General features: G+C 34.0%; 1 protein-coding gene across 1 annotated transcript; it reads right to left on the bottom strand.

Moving 5' to 3' along the window:
• Positions 1–1234: 1234 nt before the first annotated feature.
• On the bottom strand, positions 1235–4013 carry LOC149552857 (uncharacterized). The gene is made up of 3 exons (XM_089788382.1): positions 3081–4013; positions 2250–2422; positions 1235–1971 (listed from the first exon to the last, which is right to left on the bottom strand). Exons 1-3 carry the CDS (start codon positions 3840–3842, stop codon positions 1869–1871), a joined length of 1038 nt encoding a protein of 345 aa, XP_089644508.1. The 5' UTR covers positions 3843–4013; the 3' UTR covers positions 1235–1868.
• Positions 4014–18253: the final 14240 nt, after the last annotated feature.

Below are 18253 nucleotides of genomic sequence, written 5' to 3'. Positions count from 1 at the left end.
AGCAAATAGTTGTTGATGAACCTTATGATAAAAAGGTTCTTGAAGATAGGAAATAGGTTGAAGTGGTACTTGTTGATGAGCATTGTGAATAAAAGGTTCATAAAGATGGAAAAGAGGTGGATCTGTTGGTTCTTGATGGAACCAAGAGATGGCATTTGAAGTTAACAAAGAAAGTGGTATGGCCTATCAAAAGAATAATAGTTGCAGCAAGGAAGAAGACTTGTGATGAAGCTAAAAGGATAGATAAGGATCAAATAGTGATGAATTTGTCTCCAAGCATGGAGATATTACAGCATAAATACATCGAAAAAAAAAATGCAGAGTTTCCTATAGTGAACCAAATTGATGAATTCATATATGATGAGGTCCCTTTTTTTTTTCTAATTCATTTATTGCAGGTTTACAGGAGTTCTACTTGAGTTCTTATGTGGAAGAGGTTTATGAAAATTTGAAAGTTGACTTTGGTACCTGGCGAGAGTACAAACAAAAAATACCAAGGAATTGGAAGACAAGAAAAAGGAAGGACAATCCAAGGGACTTGGATTCTATTGTCCCCGGGTGTATGGTGCATGAGCACCCACATAAAGATCTTTTCTTGGGATGTGCCTGGACCAATGTGGGGTCGGTTTTCCTATTCGGTGATGATCTAGAACATTTTGTAAGTCGTTTTGGCAAAATCTAGAACATTTTGTAAGCCGTTTTGGCAAGAGATCTCTTTGGGTCGGTTTTCTTATTTTGTAATAATCTAGAATGTTCCGTAGACAGCCCTAGCAAGTATAAATAGAATTTTTAGATTTACATTTAGTGAAGCTTTTGGATACGAAGTTACAGGGAGAAGAAATCTTTAAGAAAGCAAGTGTATATACTGTTCATTTGATGAATCAATTAGAAGAATATTGTTATCTATCTCTTTTTGGTGTTGTTTCCTTTTGTTTTTGCTTCCATTGAATTTATTTCTGCATCATTTTATATCTTAAGTTTACAGTATGGGGTCGGAGGATTTTAATTTTTTACTGTAAGATAATACAACTAATTTATTGGTAATAGACATATTAATTCATCCCTGCACAAAGTTGGAAGGGAACTGCGTACATCGAACTCAGGAGTCAATACTAACATTCTTAAAACATCCATCTTGAATGAAATTTGGAATGTTTTTAATTTGGCTAAATTTTCAGGTGATGTTTATTCTTTGGCCATGCTTTTTTCATCATCCCAACGTAGAATTTCCATCTTTTATCAGACTGGAAGCACATCCACATGCTCTCTATATATTTAGTTGAACTATACAAAACATTTTCCCTGAATTGGAAGCTTAAGTCTACAAGGCCTTTGGTAGGCTAACTTGACAATCCCTATAATTGATGCCTTGGGGTCCTCCATTTCACAACAGGCGAGCACTGCGATTAAGGAAAAAGTTGAACAATATGTGTGCACTGTCTGTAAGGAAAATTTAAATAGCCTGTGATGAGTATATACTTCATCAGTTGATTAATATTGACGATTTTATTTATTACCCATCAGCTTGCTTCTAAAGTTGCACTCCCCAACCCGATCTGCATTCCTCAAGTTCAGGTCACAGTTTCAGCAGAATTATCATTGCTACTAGAGAAAAATCATCACAAATATAGTTGTGCTTTAAGAGAAGCCAGATCCATATCAGAACATAGAACTAATGATCCTATGAACTTTACTCGTAAATGCCGCATATTAAGATTGTTCAAGCATGCAATTTATGTACAGAGAAGTGTTCTTTTAACCACCGAGTCCCGATATGCAGCAGCGATATTACCAAAACCAGAGTAGCAGAGTTCTTTGATTATTGAAAGCAAACTTTTTGTGCAATTAGGAAGCTGGAGCAGCAGTTCCTAATTTTTTAATGGCACTCTGTTTGTATGCACAGTAACATCCGCTTCGTCTTCTTCCTCTTCTGCATTCCATAGGAAAGCGGCATATGATCCAAGAACATAACTGCAGAAAAATTGCCCAATTGATAATATTAGTTTTCATCATTCCAGATACCAACCTTTGCTAAACTTCAGAATAGGAATAGAATCTACAATAAGATTTCAGAAGTTTTGAAATCATACACTTGACACTCAAGCATTTCCCAACCTAGACAGTCTATGTAGATCCAGAATGCTAATTATTTAGATGAGAGAGTAATTAGTACAAAGATATAGAAAAGTGCATGGAAGACTATAGATAGATCAGGAATTCTGAATGAAGAAATAAAGAAAGGTGCTAACCAGTCATCTGGAGCAGCCTCCACAGCTCGATCATAGTAAGATTCAGCACGAGGTGCATCTTTGTGAACATCCCATATCAATTTGGCATACAGTGAAAGTGCATCTCCATCACCAGGGCTTGCTAGTATGGCTCTTCCATAGTACTCCTCTGCTTTTTTGAGATCATGTTGGACCTGTCAGAAATACACAACCTTCATCAGATCTATCAACAGACAGAAACGGCAACAATAATAGTCATTCAAAGAAAATAGGAGAAGAGCACAAATAGCCCTTATAGCTAATTTATGCACCTTGAGTTCCTAAATTATACATTATGATTGTCTTCTAATGCACTTAACTGCTCATAACTATGGTTATGGCTTCTGGGTAGGATTCATTGTGTGAAATCATGCTTATTTCAAAAAGTAGTCTGAAACATATTTTCAATTGTCCTATTTTTTAACAATTAAAAAAAGTTGCATGATAGATCCAATAATTCTACATAAATGCTTCAATAATTGTGCACTAATGATATCAATAAAGTTGTACAGTTGATCTAATTTCTAATTTATTTTTACTATATAATGAATAGCTTCCAGACTGTACTCTCAATTACACGGTATATGAACTGCTTGTTCTCGGACCTAGTTCAGAATGTTTAGTGGAGGGATAATATTACATGTGACTGTACTAGCATAGGTTTGATATTTCTTTTCATGGTGCAATCCTAGAAAATACAGATTCAAGCTCATATCCTCAAAAATATATATCTATATATGTAGATGCTTATATGTTCAGATCTAAAAAATTTGAGGATCCTAATGCCAATAAACTTAGAAAACAACTGCTTACCTCATGCAGGTATTTGGCATAATTCCTCAAAAGAAGCGGATTGCCAGGATTGGCCTGTAGCATCTTCTGATAGTAATCATCAGTACTATTAGAATCAGGTCCAGAACCCCCTCTCCCTCCTCCATTACCACCACCACCATAAAGTCCACTTCCATCTCCACTGCCAAATCCCCCATTATAATATCCTGGATTCACCTCACTTTCAACTGCCCTGTTGCGGACCAAAGATGCCACTCCGGCGGTGGCTCCAGACTCCAATCCATCCAAACTCATCAAGCTCTCATTCTTTCTAGAGCCCACATCCATGTGAAAAGCCATGGATTTCTCTCTAGGGGCAGAATCCTCAAATGGGAGCTCAGAATTCTGGTAAGCAATTGAAAATTGAGCCTCAGAATCTTCATACTCTTCCTCTTCAGGGGACTCATCTAATCTGCTATACCAAAGAACATCATCAAGGCTTACTTCCGCATCAACTGCGGATCCAAAACTACTAGATCTACTCCTCCTTGACCATCGTCTACTCGGGTTGGAGGAAGCCGATTCGGATTGCCTTAAATCGGCCTCAGACACAACCCTCTTAATTTTAGACTCTACCCTTCTACCCGGCCCTACATTCCCATCGTTTGCAACATGCATCTGGTGCCTCCCTGGTGAAACCTTCACAGTTCTGCATCTTCTAAAGGAATAATTTTTCGATTCTGATTCCACCTGACCCCCAAAAAGGGAGTCCAATACAGAAGTAGACGAACTACGGAGCAACATGGTGGACTAGATCCCAAACCCTAAAAGCAGCCCTACCCAAAATTTATCATTTCCGCCATGGCTACTGATAAAATTCAAGTAAGAAAACAGATACAGAAACTAAAAAAAAAAAAAAAAAAGTTTTCAAAGATTCGTACCTTCACAGTACAACGAGCTCAGCTCACAGATTCTACGAACTTTGCAGGTAACCTTCCTTATGTACACATCATCTTACCCTCAGCGAGTGAAAGTACCTTTGCCACACAACCGGGGTTGGGTTATGCCGGAACCGAGGGTTAAGTCGCTTTCCCGGAAGGCTCCCGCCGACACGTGTCGTGTCGTGATTTCAGGGCAATGAAGGGATATATTTTGGTTGGCAGACGTTAAAGTGAGTAGTGGAATTATGTGGCATCCACGTGCGATGGCATGGCCCCCGGGGCCATGTTGGCTTTGCACCCCTGCTGTCCCCATCATGCATGACATCCCCCACCCATCATGTCCATATCATATGTCTTGCCCTGGGCCCCTACCAAAGCACGCTTATGGAGACTTTTAAACCCCACCAAGGGATGTTAGAGTCAATATACATTTCTACATGCTACCCCCTAATTTTGTTTAGATTATGTAATATGATTAGAAATGTTGATTAAAAACTTACTCATATTCGAGATGAAATTAACAAATGATCATTGCAATTGATTATGAAAATATGATATCATTAACATATTTATCATCGGGGGGTGGTTAACCTACATTGATGGTGTGAGGAAACTCTAAAAATGTATAATTTAAGCATTTTATTTAATAATTTGAGGTACAAGTCACATCACGATGAATTATGAGTAGACCTTGAACAATGGTAATGGAGGCCATCTTGTTTGAAGAGGCAAAGTATGTATGACATTTGCATCTTTTATGAAAGCACCTTACAAATTGATAATTTTAAGCATCTTGTTTGAAGATGCAAATCACACATCAATATTTGTAGATGTTATGAAAATACCTTGAAACCATCTTGCTTGAAGAGATAAAGCATACACCATTATTTACATAGCTTACAAAAACACCTTGAAATTTGATAATTTAAGCATCTTGTTTGAAGAGGCAAATCATGCATTGACCTTTATAGTTGTTATGAAAACACCTTGACAAAAATAGCATCATGTTAGAAGACATGAAGCATACACCAACATTTGTATGTATTATTAAAACACCTTGAAAACTCATAATTTAAGCATCTTGTTTGAAGAGGCAAAGCATACATTAACATATGTAGTTGTTATGAAAACGTCTTGAAAATTATTAATTTAAGCATCTTGTTTGAAGAAAAAATACACATCAACATTTCTATAAGTGACGAAAACACCTTGGAGACTAATAACTTAATCATGTTGTTTAGAGAGAGGAGATTACAAACTAAAAAGTCTTTGGGATGATGCTCTTCAGTTGCATTATTTTTTTATTAAAACAAAAATAGGTTTTGAAAGGACCTAAAAGAGTTATATAAGATTTTCAATGAAGATCAACAACATGAAATAGACACAAGAGAGAAAACAAGAAAATGAAACAAGACCAACATGCTCACAACAAAAAGCTAGCACAATGCTAGTGAGAAACAAAGAACATAAAGAAAACTAAAGACTATTTAAGAGTCTTTAAGGTTTCAACAACCTCTTTTTCTATCTCGCTCATTCTCTGGGCAACTTTTTTCAATTCCACAATGTCTTCAAGGAGAGTAAGAGACTCTTTGGTACTCACTCTACCCCTTCTCCTAAGCTTTGGTTGTGTTGGTTGCTTTAACCCTCTAGAGGCTATTAACCATCTCTTATTAGTTCCTGCCATAGGCAAGAAACTATAGCATTCAATGCACTTTAACTTTTTAATTTGCTTGTCCAATTAGAAAAATTTATTATTCAAATACTTTTTGACATATAAAGTTTTCATATAATTTATTACATTAATAATAATTCAATACAAAACATTTATTGACACTTTGAGTGGTTGTTTTCGCTAGAGTAAGGAGTGCAACTTTTTCATCCAAACAAAATAGTTTATTATTCAATTACTTTTTGCAACTATAAAGTTTTATTATATATTATATTTAAACTAATTCACACGCGCGCGCGCACACACACACACAAGAGACATTTCATATGTTTGAGAATAGTTTATTATTTAATTACTTTTTGAAACTATAAAGTTTAAATATATATTATATTTAAACTAATTCACAAAAATATATTTATTGACAATTTGATTAGTTGTTTTGTACTACAATAGGGCTTACGATTTTTGGTACACAAAATACAACAAATTATTTTAGAGACTTTCAAAAACATGGTTTTTTTTTTTTTTTTTTCAAACAAAATCTCTAACACTGATTTTAATTATTAAACAACACTTTACATTAATATTATTTCTTTGTATTGAACTCAACAAAAATCAAAACTACTATCCACAACACAAATCAAAACTATTAAACTACTATCGGCAGGAACTAGATGCATTGCGTCCTTGTTCATTTAGCATTGAGAGATGCAATAGGTTGGATGAAAAAATTGGATAGATGTCATTTGAAAGTGTTTTGCGTAACTTTTGTACTTTATTATACACAAAAAAAAATATTTTTACAACAATTAGCATTGAGAGATGCAATAGGTTGGACAAAAAAATTGGATAGATGTCATTTGAAAGTGTTTTTTGTAACTTTTGTACTTTATTGTACACAAAAGAATAGATTTTTACAACAATAAAGATTCTTCAATGACAATTTTGAATGGACCCCCACCTATTTGTTGATTTCTCCCTGGTCTCAGTCCTTCAAACCTTCAAACTAATATTGTTTTACATGACAACTCTAAAATTAAAATTTTGAATGTATATTTGACATCTCTTTCTAATTCTAATGAATAAGCTTGGAGAATGTGATATTTTAATTTGAAGGGTTACTTAAAGTATTTATTTATGTAGTGGTTGTTGGTTTTTTTTTTTTGTTATTCTTACCTTTTGATTGTTTTAATTAAAAAAAATAGATTATAATATGTATAAATATTATTTTAATTTTTTGAAACATATATCAATTATTTTGTCTATATTGTTTTTTATAATTAATTTTTTTTAAAAAAATAAGTCTTTGGAGAAAATTTTGTGTCAAAACTTCACATCAACATTTTAGATTATGTTGTACGATGCATCATTACAATGCAATGTAAGCATTAAAGAAATTGTAGAATGACTTTTTAATGATTTCTATAGATCATGGAATTGTATAATTTAGTTATAACTATTTTATATAAGATTATACATAAAATGTTGATATAGTATTTTATATTCATTTATCTAAAATAAAATAAAAGATTGCATGGGATAAAATTTAAGTGTTTATAGATAGACATCATTACAATGTAATGTAAGCATTAAACAATTTGTAGAATGACTATTTAATTCTATAGATCATGGAATTATATAATTTAGTTATAACTATTTTATATAAGATTATACATAAAATTTATAAAATTGAGCTATTTGTATGCATAATCATCAAAATTAATACCAATAAATATAAAATTGATACCGACCCTTTAAAATTTGACCTTTTTATTCAGTCATTCAAAATTAATTATTCAAATCTAGTATGCCAAATTTGATTTTAATATTTATTAATAATTAAAATTATTTATTCTAATAATTAATTAAACTTAATAAATGAAAATAATATTTTTAAAACTTAATATATAACATTATTAATTGTGCACCATGTCTGCTACTAGCTTATATATATAAAAGTTGAGAGTTATCCTTCTCAAGGTGCCTATTGTATTGAAGTAGATTATGAAATTAGACATCTCGAGAAGGATAAATCTCGGCTTTTTTACATATATAAGCTAGTTTATCTAAAATAAAATAAATGATTGCAAGGGATAAAGTTTAAGTGTTTATAGATAGATAAACACACCAAGACATATTTTAAAATATATGTATTTGTTTACAATCCATATTATTAAAAGTTAATGATAACATTTACACTTATTATAAATAAATTTGAATAAAATTTGTATGATTGCTTTGGTGTGGATAGATAGATATTCTTCTTTGATTTGTAGGAAATTTCATCATTGCCTCTTGATGATTCTTGATATCTATCTAGACTCTACCTATAGTGCCTACCCCTAGTTTAATTTTGATGTTATATTATCAAATTCTTTTAGGCTAGTTTTTATGTTATGTGTTATGATTTAGTGGTACTTAGTTAACTAATTTGATTGATGATATTTCATACCTAGATTATAGATTTGATGAGCTACTTGACACTTGGTTATTTCATGTGTTCATGGTTATTCTTTCGATGATCATGATTTGTATATTTCATATAGTGATTCAGATGCTTTTGTACCTGCATCTATATGGATGATTTATATGTGGTTTTATGGTTACTTACCCCATACTTGCATGTGTATGGTTTACATGTATGTTTTACAAGTTATGTTTGACATTTCTGATGTGGTTGAGGGAGGGAGTCATAGTCACTTGTTGGTTGGGATCTACATGATGTATCACTCTCCGCCATTGCCAGTTTAGATTAGATATATATACATATGTACATGTGTTTAGATTTTATGTAGATTGTAGGTATTGGGCATCAACTTTCCTAAATTGCCAGGATGAGTGTGCCCTATCATAGTATCTCAATGGTAAAAGAAAAGAGATATTTTTCAAATCCAAATCCTAAACCTTGGCCAATTGTCCTAAAATATAAGACAAGTATTTGAGTTATTTACCTTTATGAATTCATCAAGTGAAGTGAATTCAAGATTTTGACCTTTAAGTTTGAATCATACTATCATTTAGATGAGTTTTCTTATTAACTTTATGGGTTTGTTGTGATTTTTGGTTTTAATTAAATCAAACAAAGATATATAAATGATTTAATTAAACAAAATTTTTGTAAACAAAATTAATTTTTAAATATATTTAATTAATTTAGAAATTAATTTAATAGAAGAAAATAATTAGATGTAATTAAAAGACCAAATTTGGCATAATTATATTTATTTAATTTAATAATAATAGATTTAGAAGTTTCATTTAAATAATGAACTTTAAATATGATTATTAGCTAAATAATTAAATATATTTTCTAAATGTGTCTCCTTATTTAATAAAACCAAAGTGGGAATAATTTAAATACATTTTATTCTAATTTATTTTTTAAAGTGTGCATAAAGAATTAAAGAAATGAAAATAATAAAGTAAAATGGCTTTTGCATGTACGTAAAACTGAAACCTTAGGATGAGAAAATCTTTTATTAGGATATTAGAGCTCATTTCTCCACACACAGGTTTGGAGGAGCAATTTTTGGAAACAATAATTTTTGCATTCTTTGAGCGATCTTAGCATCAAATCAATGTAGAAATTTTGTAGAATCTATCATAGTAAATATCTTGTTGTATCTTTGTCTTCCTTGTGCTTGTAATATGGATCTTGCTTATGGAAATCGTATTTTAAAATGAAACCCTTGTTTACAAATTATTGTTCTTTGTTGCCAAAATGTCTATCAAAGAAAACAATTTGAAACCATCATTGTAAATTTTTGAATTTGATGGAAATTAGTTTGTGGTTAGGGTTTTGACCTAGTAAAAAGGTTATTGAAAATTAACTCAATTGGTTGAAAGTATTCTCCCTATCATAATTATAATGAGAAAGTTTCTATATATATATATATATATATAGATATATTTCTAATTTTTTTTTAGGGTCACAATTATGAAATTATCATGGAAATGTGTAATTAAAGAATTAAAATGATAGAAAACCTAGATGGTAAAGTGTAGATGATTTAGTGAGTACAAATAGCAAATAAGCCAGGCAAGATGATGTTGGAATATTCAAATAGGAATAATGCTTCTGAGAGGGGGGGGGGGGGGGGGGGGGGTGAATCAGAAGAGTTGAACTTTACTCATTAAAACTTTAACTGAAAGTAGATTGCATGCATATAAACATATCAAACATCCATGGAAAAACAAACATGTACCACCACATAACACTTGAGATTTTGGTAACCCAGAAACCCTCCAGGAATAAGAAGGTAAAACTGGGGTGGGGATGATACTCACAAAATCATTGCAGTAATAATGTTTGACCACTTCTGATGGTCTACCCTATTAAAGGCTTTACACTATGTCAATAGTGACCTGGTTAAAGGATTTACAAACACTTTACATGAAGTGTTACCCTGTTAAAGGATTTAATCACCTATTTTAAGGATCTAGAAAATAGTTGTTAAGCTAACCTATCACCATAGGGTTTCCTTTCTAATACAATTGCTAGCTCGAGTATTAGGTATAATAAACCTAATAGCTTACAATCCTTTGATTGTTGAATATAGGCACTTGATCTGCTTACTTTGATCTTTGATCCTCTGAGATCTGATACTTCTTTTTATCCCTTGCTTTGTTTTGATCAACTGAATATTTCACTACTGTTCTCTTCCTCTAAGTCTTTTTACTCTTCACTCTGAACTCCACTATAGCGTTTTCATACACTTCTTCATCCTCTCTTTATTTACAATGAAATTTTGTCTTCCTTATAAAGACATTTGAACACTTAGGGTTGGATATGGATCTATGATCCATATTGAATCTCTGTTTCTCGCCCATTCCTTGCACTTTTCTTATTGGTTGCATGCCTTCTCCATTTTTCTTATTGGCTGCATGTAGATTGCATAGGAAATACAAAAGATTCGATCTTATCATTTTAATCCTTCGAGATTCATCATATGTCGGCCATGAAAATGGTTTACATCTGAATTAGTAAAGTTACAAACTCATATATACATTCTGTGTTACTCGACACTTACTGATTCCTGATGCTCGACACTTATAACAAATTGGCTTACTCAGCTCCTGTTGCATTTCTATTTTGCTTGGCATCATCTGTGACTCGACACTTGTATAATGCTCGGCACCTAAAGTCACTCGGCACTTGATCTTCACTCGGCACCTGATCTTCACTTGGCACCTAAAGGTTGCTCGACACCTGAAGATCACTTGGCACCTGAAGGCTTTCCTCACTCGGCTCATGTTGTGGCCCAGCATATGTAGTGTGCTTGGATCCAATGTAGAAAATGGTTAAGTGTATTGGCACTCAAATGTCAAAACCATTCTGAAACTAACAATCTCCCCCTTTGATATGAGTGACAAAAACACTTAACTGATCTCATGAGTACATTCACTAATATGCTCAGTATATACAGATGTTTAAAGAAAACTTGATCAAAATTTTGTAATTTACAATATATATACCTCAAAATTATTGTAACTCCCCCTGAGTTGATTGAGCCATTATCTGCGCTATCTTGGTAACCAAAATTTTATGCTATATAACATGCTCCCCTTTTTTCTTGTCGCCCCTTGTTAATTTGTCTCTTTGTCTCCCCATTCATCTTATAATATCTCCCCCTTTTTGACACTTATGTCAAAGGGTTTTCAGGGTTAAGACCATATTTTTCCAAAAATGTGTTGTTTACCTCCATAATCATCCTGAGAGCTGCATCCCAACTATGCAAAGCAATTTTCAATGACTTGTGTTGGATGGCAGTCTCTACAGCAAGGTGAACAAGTCCATCTAAAGTAGAAAGATTAGGATCTTTCTTGAGAACAGTTTCGGCATAGACCTATTCTTTATGGAGTACTTCCAAATGTGGGGTAATGGAGGATTGGAGCTGTATCAGTTTTGCCTTGATGGTGGCCTCTTCTGCTATTAACACAGCTACTTCTTTTTGAGTGTGAAGCGTTTGATTAAAGTGCTTCTCACTTTGAGTTGGACCTTGAGGTAGTTGCATGCTTGAAATCTTCAAATTTCTCTCCAGGCTCATTATTCTTTGGCTTGTCTCTTGTGTGAAGTATGAAAAGTCACACAGCTTGTTGTACAATGAGAATATATTCTCAAGTACCTTTTTCACCTTGTCAAGCAATTTTGCCAATTCAACTTGTGAAAGTGTAATTTCACTAGAAATTTTCTTATTTACTTTCCCTTGAAATTTCCTTTCAGACCATTCCATAAGTTTTACATTTGTTTCTTGGTCTTCATTTGTCACTTGGTCAGCAATATCTGATAATTGCTCCATGATATACTTTGACTCATCTGGTGACTGCAAACTGAAGGCATCCATAAAGATGTCCTTAATCTCATGCAATGTTTGCTTTTGTTTATACTCCTTTCTAAGTATCTCCTGCCTCTTTCTTCTATTCAATGCTTCCTGCACCTCATTGATTTGATCAATGCTTATTATTTTTGAGTCATAACTTGGTATGACTATCTCCTCATCTAATTTAGGGTCTCCATAGTGAAGTACCCTTGCAACTTTTGTAGAACTTGATCTTGGTGCTGATATTTGTAGTGGTTGTTGTGAAGGGGTTCTTGAGGTAGGCAAATTTATCAATGTTTTTATTGCCTCCTGCTCTTTAGGGGTTTCTTTATTTTCTCCTCCTACTGTCTACCTTGATCAATTATAGAGATTTTTGGAAGTGCACCTTGTGTTTGTGCTGTAGGATCAAATGTAATAGTATGTCCTATTTGTTATATTTCTTTGTCTCCTACTGCACTCGGCTTTTGTACTGTGGTGTCAACTATGCCTAATGAAATAACTATTTGCATTTAAAGTTGACCACCAATAGCTATAGAGATGATGGAAGGTGGTTCTTGTGGATTCACCTTATCTCTAACTATGTTTTCTACTAGTTTTTGTAATTCATCCACACTGACCAATACTGGATTTGTACATAATTTTTCTTGTTGTGTGGATTGGTCAAGGATTCTTTTGAGATCCTCTGCAGTTAATGGATTGATGTTCTGAGCAGAAGTGTCAAGAACATCCTGTACAGTTATAGATTATGTAGGTGTGATGGGTACATGAGGAGGGCTAGAAGGTGGCAATTGTGTGTCTTGCACACTCTGGTCTTGTTGTTGCTCTTGCTCAGCTGTTGCCATTTCATCTTGCTTTTGTGTCTCCTCCTCCTTTGTTTCTTTCTCCTCTCCATCTTTCTTTTCTTCTCCCTTCTTCTCTTCTTCTCCCTTCTTCTCTTCTTCTTCTATCTTTTCTTCTTCCTTCTTTTCTTCTTCTCCTTTCTCTACTTCTGTCTTCTCTTCTCTCCTTTTTCTTCTCTCTTCTTGCTAAGCAGTAGCTTCTTCCTTGTATTCTTCTTCAAGAAAATCTTCAACCTTTTTGTACAAATTCTTCCATGATTTTGTTGTTCTTTGTACAATTTCTTCCATTTTGTTTTGGAGAATGAAGAATGCCCTGTACTTAGGTGTAAACCTAGTATTATGCCTTTTGACTGCTTTCTCTATTTGCTCCTTAGTCAAATCAGGTAGTAAGCTTGCTAGGGTTGATTCTCTCATCTCCTTCTCCATTTTCAAACAAAAATGCCATCTATCTTCCACAATTTTAGACAGTTCATTTGGAAATTGTCCATCTAGTTCAAGAGGTGAATACTTAAACTGTGCCATCATTCCATAAACTGATTCTTCTATTTTATTTTGCTCTTCTTTACTGAGCTTGTTGAAATCAATGCCTTTTAAATAAGTAAAGTCTGCACTTTTAATATTTTCACACATTTTATCTAAGGCTGATTTGGGAGGGTGATTTACCACTCTGAATTGGCTGATATCTTCTAACTCTGTTCTTTCCTCCTCTTTAGAATCTGGTTGAGCTACATATTTTCTTCTTTTTCTTGGTGCTTCACCAATCTATTCAATAGCCTTCTTCTTCTCTTTGATTTTTTCCTTTTCCTTTTGTGAAGATGCCCTTGTGGTAGCCCTTGTGATTGGTATTTGTGGCTTTGCTTGAGTTTTCTTGGCACCTTTCTTTGTTTTGGGCTGGGATGGAGGCTGTACTGTTGCCTTTCTTTTCTTTGGCTCGGCTTGGGTTGGTGCTTCCTCGGCTTCTTCTTCCTCAACACATTCCTCCTCGTCTTCACCTAGGCTTTGAGTTAATTCCATTTGGCCTTGCTCTTGTTCATCCTCATCATCATCATCATCATCATCATAATCATCATCATCATCATCTTCTTCTTCTTCTTCTTTTGCTTCGGCCTCAATTTCTTCACCAAATTTCTTCTTAATTTTCTTCATCAATTTATCTTTCTTCTTTATTGTGGAGGCAGTCTTTGAGTCCATTTTCACCTTTGACCTTACCACATCATAAGTGCCAAAGTGTGGGGCACACTTATCTGTCTCTTCTTCCAATAATGCAGTTATTGCTGCAGATGCTTCATCAATGTTGATCTCATAACCAAATGGCCTTAGCCATCTCACCCTTGGAATTACTGCTTGGATATAGGTAAAATCAATGTCAACTAAGAAGCATATATCATTAGTATGTTTTTCCACTAAGGAAACTGGTATTCTTATCCTTTGCTTCATGGATTTCTTGAAATCCTCAAAATAGCTAGTCATCAATGTATCAAAATTGTCTCCCATTTGTTCTATATATTCACTAATTTGGGATATGATAGTTCTATCATTTCTCCATGTAACTTTTCCAAAAGAGGGAAATTCATTCTAAACATAAAAGAATACACAAAACAAAATTGCTCCAAATTTGCATTGAGCACCCTTTGTCCTTCTTATGGCAGCTAGGTTTTCATTAATCTGTTGTAGTTGTAGTTCTGCAAGATCATAAGTATGATCCTTTTTCACCAATTTGTAACCTACATCTACTGCAATACATGGCACACTGTTGAGTCTATTGGATTGATAGAACTTATGGGCAATGACTCTAACAACAAATTCAACAAGAGGATCTTGAATAGTGTGAATTTTCATTCCTCTTTTATTCCACTGAGCACCTGTGTGTTTCTCAATAACCTCCTTGGATTCACTCCTCAAGGTCTTGAACTGATCTAGGGTAGGATATCTAGTTACCCGTGATTCCTTTCGTGATCTTGGTGGGAACATCTTCTAGCCACAAACTACCATCATGAATTCTGCTTAGCACAAGTTTGATCCATTATGTCTTAAATACGATGGGAAAGCTCAAAACTCGAGTTAAACCCTTCCTTTTAACAATTTTGTATTCATCTTTCAAAACTCCATCTACACACAACTTCTTGTAGGCTTCCCTTATTTCCATATCTTCTATGGCTCCTATCTTACAATTGTAGCATCATCTTACATCCTGGACCGTTACAACTTTCGGGGGTATGTGAGAAAGAGCTCCGACTGGGTCGTTCTTGTATGCAACTTTAGGAATGGGATGAAAATCAGGCTGCTTAACCTCATTACATACTAGCTAGACTTCTAATGACTCTTTGTCATGGGTTTTCTTAGAGCTCGAAGCCATTTGTGCAAAATAGGGTTTTCTTTTCATAGAAATATGAAACTGCATAGCTCAACACAAAAAAAAATACCTTAAGATCGATGAAAATGCATTGTAAGAAGTTGCAATCTGCTTGGAATGCTAGATTCTCTATTATGAAGTCGCTCTGATCTCTTTCTCTTCTTTACTTCTAGATCGTGATGAGGAAGAATGATTAAAATCGCGATAATATACCCTATTTCCATCGCATTAAATGGTCAACTGCCCACTTGGCTTTATTACTTGTCTTGCACTTACATTTCCACTTCACTCGGCTTCCATTGGAGTTATTTAACTCGACATTAGTTATCCACTTAGTTGTTGTTAGAAACTCAACATCCACTAGAGTTTACTCGGCATCCAAAGATAGCTCGACATCATTATTTAAAATTTTGTATTGACATCCCTTCTCATGCAAATTTATACTTTGCATTGCTTCTTCATGGTTTAGGGCTAATGTATGATACTTTCTTATAAGTATCAGCCCCGTAGGCTCATCTTGTGATTAATTGAATGAGAAATGATCACTTGACCTTATGGGTGAAGTGATCATTTCATTGGATGTACTTGATTCATTCTTTTTCTGCCATGTTTTCTTCATGTCTGTTCTAATGTGTTCCACATCAATCTTTTCTTTGCCCTTGTTTACTTCAATCTTGGGTGCCTTTGACCTTGTAGGACAATTTCTACTGATATGACTAGTTTTCAGGCAACTGAAACATGTGGTTTGGTTCAACCATCTTTTATAGTTCCCCTTGAAATGTGTTCTTATGAAATTCTAGGGTATATGTCCATATTCCTGACAATAATGACAGCTATATGTGGTGTTGTAATCCCAATGGTAGTGACTTTCATTCCCTTTTGTTTTTGTTGGTTGATTAGATGTCCACATAGGCTTTGATTTGCATTCAAATGCTTTATGTCCATACTTCTTACAATTATGACAATGTCCATCAAATCTTTGTGTCCTTGTGACTTTGGATCTACAATCTTGTGTTATATGTCCTTACATGTTGCACTTGTGACAGTAACCCTTGCTTTTGGGTGTGTTTGGCTGATTGATTCTTCTATTCCTACAAACATTAGTAGTATGCCCCTTTTTATTATAGTAATGACAAGTGGGTTTAGAATCCTTACCTTTGTCACTTCTTTGCTCGCCATTCTTTGATGATTCTCCAACTTCAGTGCTGTTGTATCCAAGTCCTGATGTATCATGGGTGGGTCTTGGGAATTTCATCAACTGTTCAAAGTATTTGATGGCTTCACTTGACTTGTTGAGATTCTCTGCTACCTCTTTTTCTCTGTTCAATTCATTCTGCAATTGTTCATTCTGCATCTTCAAAGTAGAGATCTCAATATCTTTCATATTGAGTTCATGATGAAGGTTCATCATTTTGGCAAGTGTATCCATCTGCATGTTTGAGATTCTTGTTAATTCAGTACATTTTTTTTCAAGTCTGTTTGCAAGATTTCTTTTGTCATCTTCCATCATGACTTTATCCTTAACTGCTCTTTTCTTTTGTTCAATGATTTCACATAACATTATGGCTTGTGATTCATGTTCCATCTTGAGAGATCTTATCTCATTTGCTTGAACTTTGTTTTTCTCCATCAGCTATGCTATTGCTGCATCAAACTCTTTAGTGTCTCCATTGGCAAACAATTTTGTGGTATCAATCTCCTTGTAGTTTATATCATTTTCAGCTATGGCTACATCCTTCCTTCTTTTCAAGGATTTTCTTAGTTCCTCACTTGCTTCCTCTACTTTGTGTAGAGCCAGTTGTACATCAATCACTTGATTGTCAATAATCTTTCCAAGTTTGTAGACTTCCATATTTAGACCTTTTTCTCCAAGCTATTAGACTTCTCCTTGTGAGAACCTTGATTCTCTGATACCAATTGTTGAAAAATTGATTTTTTATTTATTGTGAGTTCTAATTGATTGTATAGGACTAATGTGGACATTATAATTTTATGAGATTCTATGTTATGAGCTTAAGGTAGGTTATCTTTGTGTATGCTTGGAAGTGACTTGCAATGGAAGTTAAAGCCCTAAAGAGGTCGCCTGGGTAACCCATTGTAAGTTTTATTAATAAGTGATAAAATTTCATTAATGGGATTTAAATGAATTAGCAAGAGTTGGTGTATTACCTCTCTCATGCCTCGAGTGCTAGTATAGGCTAGGATGGGAGTAGAGAGGATTCTTGGTTGTGACCTTGCTAAGTTAGTATGCCTTGTCTGTAAGAAATGATACTGATGCCATATAGAGTCACTAGGGGGGCAAAGTCTAGAGAGGTTACTAGGGTAACCTTAGAGTTTGCTCATGTGATGATACTTTCCCACTTGGTACCTTTAAGATAAATTACAATTAGGATTTATTGGCTTAAATTTTTGTTATGATTTTAAATTGTTATCCATTTGGGACTTGAGATTATCTCCTTAGCATGGTGGGAGTGGGTCACTTAGGTTCCATGAGGTCAGGTGGTAGTGTTTCTTATACCATTAGGACCCAATAGCTACATGTCGATGTTGTATGTATTTGTATAGTTGTTCTATTCTTCTAATTTTTTGATTATGTTCTATGGTCATATTCTAATTTATTGTACTTTGATTAGTTGAGATCCTATAAGATGTTGTATCTTATCTTGATGTATATTGTTTTAGCATTTCATACCCTGTGACTTGTACAAAGGATAATTATGCATTTTGGTTATGCCATGTGGCATCTTATGTACTTATATATTATTTCATATGATTTCATACTATGGTTATTCTATGATGTGGACTTTGTTTAGTTATCAAATTTAATCTTAATAAAAATTTATGTATGTGATTCATTGACATAGAACCCTTGAGACATGTAATTGTTATTATATTACTAATGTGTGTATGTGGGTTATTGCTTCCACTATGTCATCTCTTACTGTTTCAATCTTAAAAAAATGTTTAGCAAACTTAGTGACTTAATGGGTTAATTTCTTTTGGGTTCTGTGGTGGGGTGTTACATATGGTATCAGAGCCCAAGTTTCTACATTGGGAGCTCTGGGTATATTGGATCCCCAGTAGATGACAACT

This window comes from Cupressus sempervirens, chromosome 6, assembly GCF_028749045.1.
Source record: "Cupressus sempervirens isolate cs-2001-9-10 chromosome 6, ASM2874904v1, whole genome shotgun sequence".
Lineage (NCBI taxonomy): Eukaryota > Viridiplantae > Streptophyta > Pinopsida > Cupressales > Cupressaceae > Cupressus > Cupressus sempervirens.
The sequence above is the reverse complement of the archived record's forward strand: the minus strand, read 5'-3'. Positions and strand labels throughout refer to the sequence as shown.